Below are 5388 nucleotides of genomic sequence, written 5' to 3'. Positions count from 1 at the left end.
AAACTTTATTTAAATTATTTAAAAATAGTCTAAGGAACCTTTTATTTGGTAATATAGAAATAATTAAAAAAAAAAACGCTAGAAATTTTTATAAAGAATAAGAAAAAGTACAAAGAATAATAATTAAAAAAAGTTGAAAGCATTTCAAACAACCAATTTTTTTCGAAAAACTAAACTTTTCACAAACAAATTTTCAACTTTTACAAAAAAAAATAATATTCACGATTTCCGTTAACGCATATTTTAGCTGTTTTTTTAAATAATTTTTTTAAATATTGGTTTAACACTTATTTTGCTTTGCAAATTATTTTGTTTTTTCTACAAAGCCTTTTGAACTCAACGCTAATTTCTTCAATTTTTTTTATGCACTCTAGCAATATTTAAAACATTTTTTTTGCTTAATGTTGGCAATTTATTTATTTTTTTTTTTTTCAATTTAATATTTCTATTTTTGATTTTTCGATTTTTGGAGACGCATTTCTTGCTAAGTATAACGATTAAATGGCCTTACATTTTTACCTTTTTTTTAATGCATCAATACAGATCACAATCAACGCTTTATCATATTTATATAAATTATTATTAAATTTTTATTTTTTTTTAATTTTCCGTTTGCTTTAACGCTACGCTACTAAGCAGCGATACTTCTACACAACTACAACTACAACAAAAATATAAAAAAAACAGCAACAGCCACAGCAGCAACAAACTACGCTAGTACAATAACAACAATAACAATTACTATTACGGTTTTTTCGCTTAAAAAACAGAAACGAGCAAAGAAGTAGGCATAATGTGGGCGTGGTGGTAGTGGGAAATGTTTTTCAAAAATTAATAAAACAATGTAAACTGAAATAAAATAAAATGTATGCCGAAGTAGTAATGTTACAAAATCCTTAAAGGGTGAAGAGAACAATTAAAAAAAGCTACGAATAACAGTTTATATAAAAAACAGTTTTCAGCGATTTTCGGCGCATATCTGAAGTATAAAAAATAATTCCGAGTGAAAATCGGCAAAGGTGTGGGATTTTTTTTTGTGTGGAGGTGCTACAACAGCCCGTGGTATGCAACACATCTTTTTTTATACTTTATAAGAGTTCGTTGTTCTTCCTAAAGCGCGACGCGTACATTTAAGCGAACGGCAGCATTTGAAGTCACGTTCATAGTGCCCGTTTTGGCATAGTAAGAGAAGGAGGGGTAGAAGCAGAAGAATTTCTAACAAAGACATTAGGTTTTGTGTCGCTTCGCTGTTTTTAAAACCGTAACTGTCATGTATAGCTAGAGCGCGGCGGTGTCGGCGGCGCTGCCTGTTGCCGATGCTGTTGTTGTTGCTGCTGCTGAGCGCTGCCTGAGCGCATGCTCATGTCTTTGGGAATGTTTTCGTTGGCTGTAAAGCGATGGGAGTCAACGATTTGAAAATACTAAGCCGTGTGAATACCTGCTTACCTGCCGCAGCAGCACTACCGCCGCCGCTCGCATTTGTCGTGCTTGGCATAGCGGCTGATGACTGCTGCTGCGGTTGCATAGCGCTTTGTTGTTGTTGCTGCTGCTGCATACTGTTATCACCCGCTTTCGATGCTAATGCCATGGCTCCGAGCGCACTGGCCGGCATTGGTGGCAGCGGCGCTTGTTTGCTTTTCGTAGCTAACGGTGGTGGGGCTGCTGTCACTGTGCCATACAGCTGCGTCGATTTGTTGGCGTTTGTAGAGCCAATGCTGGCATAGTGATTTATACTCTCTGCAGCATTGCCGGTCGCATTGCTGTTAATGTTGATGCTGCTGCTGGCCACTGATTGGTTTTTACTTGCTAAACTTACGCTAGAAATTGCTGATGGGAGCGGAGATCTTTGTGTGTCACTGCTGCTTTCGCCTGTGTACCTGCAGTTTGGTAGAAGCGTGTGTTAATTTACATGAATAAGAGTATTTTGTCAACATAATGTGTTAAAATTGCAATTCAGCGCGTTTAAATGTTGCTGAATTTGGTATTTTCTACGAAAACTCTACCGTATCTTTGTATAAAACTATATTTTAAATTATTAAACAACGAATATCAAAAATAATTTCAATGTATGTATCCTGCGGAATTAATTATTTATTTTGGCATTATATGACTTAAACTTATTTGCTTAAGTCATTTCATATACTTCTTTAAATTAAAAATCTAAATAAAAATATTAATTCAGCGCTCTAATATGTTATTCAGCTTTTTTGAAACAATGCTGTTTTGTATAATAACTTTACATAGTAAGCTTTGGCGATTAAAACAACTAATCAAATTAAGAAAAAAATATATACAAATACATTCAGCGCATGCAACGCTTGGTTGGGCCTATAAAAATATTAATTCAGCGATATAATATGGTATTCAGCTTTGTTGAAGCAATGCTATTTTGTATACTAATTTTGCATAGCAAGCTTTGGAGCTTAAAACAACTAATCAAATTAAGAAAAAATATATAAAAATAAATTCAGCGCATGCAGCGCTTGGTTAGGCCAATTCACAATGCATTTTTGCAGTTAAATATTTTTACAACTTTTTCATACTTATATAAATTTGTGTAGCATATAATACTGCTATCAATTTAAATTCAGCATAGCTGTATAATACATAACATAGCTGAATGCCAAAACAAAGTCGTTTAGCGTAATACATAACATTATTATCAAAATAATAACATGCGATAACAGCAAACGCCATTCAGCACTGTTCAAAAAACCCCTAATCACAAACTACTAATAACTTTAGGTATTTTGATAGTCAATTTCCAAATTAGTGTTTCATCACGATTTGCTTTTGGTTGACTGAACGTTGGTACTCACTTTATATTTGTATATTCACGTCCGACTTGTAAGCTTTGCTCTTCGGCACGTTTGCGCTGTATTAGCGTTTGTATGTAGTGCTGCACAGCATAATAAACAAATTTATATTGTGCTTCAGTTTGTACTAAACCAGAACGTTGGGAGCGTAACATTTGTATTGTGCGCTGTATATCGATTTCGGTGCCCAGACCTGTAGGTAACGGAATGAAACAATTAAAATACTCGTACTCGACATATACAGCAGCTGCTTCGTAGTACTTACCGTATCTATCGATTTGATCGAGAATCATATCAATCACAATGAAAGTGCCCGTGCGACCAATACCCGCTGAACAATGCACACAAATTGGACCCTAAAAATATTGCAAATAATTCAATGAAAATTGAAAATGTGTTATAAAGAAACTTTTTTCACTTACCGGATTCTCGCCCGTCATCGTTATCTGACTTTGCCTAGAGTTCACGTCTTGCAGGAAATTCAGCACACAGCCCGGATCCGTGGGCACACCATGATCGGGCCACACTTGAAAGTGATAGTGATAGATACGGCGATCAGGCTTATCACGCCAAGAGAATAGAAATTCACGCAGCGTATAATCATTAGTTTTGCTTTCTGTGAGACATTGTATTTTCGCTGGTCCAAATTGTCGGCATTGGCCCTCATCCGGCCAGTATTTGGCACATTTACTGCGGTCTGCAAAATACAATGGAACATATTTGGAAATCATGTGGAATTTGTAAATTAAAGCGCGCTGAATGAATGTATATAAAGCTAGTTCAACTAAAAATCTGCTGAATTATAGTGATATCTTTTAATACAGTACCAAAAATAGATGTGCTCACATGCAATTAGTTAATTAAAGCGCGCTGAATTGAAGTTAACCACTTTCTTGACAACAAAAATAGCTTCAACGCTTTAAAAGAACCAATAAATACCATAGCTGAATGTCAAAAAAAGTATGAGCTCATGTAAAGATCAGCTGAATCAAGTCACAACTTTATTACTATAAAAAATATACACTGCCCTCTTTTTATTGGCTGCGCTGAATACATCTATTCTCAATCTAATAGCGCTGAATATAATTAAAAGCCGGCGAATTTAACTGTGTTTCTCAATCAAATTAATATTTAGAAATTTAGAAATTTTCATTACAAAATATTGAGCTGAATACACTTATTTTCAATCTAAAAGCGCTGAATTAAATATCACCATAATGATTAGTAATAAAATTTCATTAACACACTTACTTCTCTCAATCTCTTTGGTTGTCATCACAATCACTCGCGTATTCTCTTGCCAGATCATGTTCCAGAAATCGACAATCGTTGTCTGCAAACAACCCTGCGTCGCAATGTACACTTTGAACATATCGCGCTCTGCCAACTCATTGTTGCACTTCTTCAACAAACCACCCGCACTGGAAGCCGCACGTGAACTGCAACTAGCAGTGCTGTAAGCGGTCGCCGTTGAGGCCGATGAATCGCTGCGCTTATGCTTATTAATCGTATCCGATTTTTTATTACACGTTATACAATTGCTCAATGGCAGCACAGATGTTTTGACAGCACACTGCACACATGTCTTGTTCATCTTCTGACAGTTGGTACAGTTCTTCTGTATTTGAGCGGCGCTGCAGGCGGGACAAGAGGCCACCATGCCAGTGGCATTCAAACTCTCCGACGATGAGCTCATGCTATTCAAATCGCCATCGGTGGGTAGGCGAATATAATTTGCATTTATATATTCAGCGCCGGGCACACTCTTGTCCACATCCAATAGTTTAACGCGGGTATGATCATCTACAGTCGGCGACAGCGGGTGTGCGAGCAAAAACGGAAAAAATATGAAAATCTATTAACTACAAAAAAAAAACACAGAAATCGACATGCAAAGTGGGGGCGAGTGGAAAAAAAAATAAGCATTTTCACACGTGCGAACCCCACACACTGCAGACGAGTGTATGTAAGTCAGTATGCTGGTGTCTATTTGTGACTTACAGGGCAGTATATTGCGATAGCGATTTTTGCTGCGATTCTCCGGCTTGTAGCCTTCAATGCGACAAAACATATTGCGATTGTCTTGCTGCAGCGATTCGAATTCCTCCCAGAAGCCGCCCTTAAAAGTGTAACCGTATTATTAGTAAATAGAAAAGGTTACTCATACGCCATGTTGTTTTTCGAACTGTAAGTTAACTTACCTTCGCCAATTGATTAACTCGTTCATTGATGCCGCCGGCTGTGATGCGCGTCGCATTAAATGGCTGACGCAAATGCACCACTGTGCCGTATGTCTCCACCATCGGATTGCGTTTGTAGTGTTCAATGAGTTCGGACAATGTGTCGAAGGGTTCCCCACCGCCAACGTCGTATTTTTTGTCCTGCAAAGGAGCGAAGAGAAATAAAACAATGAGCTTGTAAAAAAAAAACAGTTAATATAAGTAGAAAGAACTAATAACAAATTTAATAGTATTTACAAATAATTTGTTAAATAAAATTTAACGGCAAATAAAAAAGTACATAAAAATCAAGTACGGTTTAATTTCAACTATAAAAATTATATTGAAAAAAA

The 5388-nt window shown here is 36.3% G+C and overlaps 1 protein-coding gene across 6 annotated transcripts in view; it reads right to left on the bottom strand.

The window, feature by feature from the left end:
• Positions 1–5388, bottom strand: part of LOC108976260 (tyrosine-protein phosphatase corkscrew) — a 62608-nt gene that overhangs the window by 14053 nt on the left and 43167 nt on the right. For 4 of the 6 annotated variants that reach the window (XM_018945231.1, XM_018945230.1, XM_018945227.1 and 1 more), the window contains 8 exons: positions 5018–5197; positions 4818–4935; positions 4068–4619; positions 3239–3513; positions 3082–3172; positions 2820–3009; positions 1447–1877; positions 296–1387 (listed from right to left, as the gene is read on the bottom strand). In XM_018945231.1, coding sequence (XP_018800776.1) covers positions 1269–1387; positions 1447–1877; positions 2820–3009; positions 3082–3172; positions 3239–3513; positions 4068–4619; positions 4818–4935; positions 5018–5197 — 1956 coding nt within the window. In that variant the 3' untranslated portion in view covers positions 296–1268. Of the gene's footprint in view, positions 1–295; positions 1388–1438; positions 1878–2819; positions 3010–3081; positions 3173–3238; positions 3514–4067; positions 4620–4817; positions 4936–5017; positions 5198–5388 lie in introns of those variants that run through there. The other 2 variants (XM_018945229.1, XM_018945228.1) reach the window with 2 other exon arrangements.

This window comes from Bactrocera latifrons, unplaced genomic scaffold (genome assembly GCF_001853355.1).
Source record: "Bactrocera latifrons isolate USDA-ARS-PBARC rearing strain unplaced genomic scaffold, ASM185335v1 scaffold_74, whole genome shotgun sequence".
NCBI classification, from domain to species: domain Eukaryota; kingdom Metazoa; phylum Arthropoda; class Insecta; order Diptera; family Tephritidae; genus Bactrocera; species Bactrocera latifrons.
Note: the sequence above shows the minus strand (reverse complement) of the source record. Positions and strands in the feature narration are given on the sequence as shown.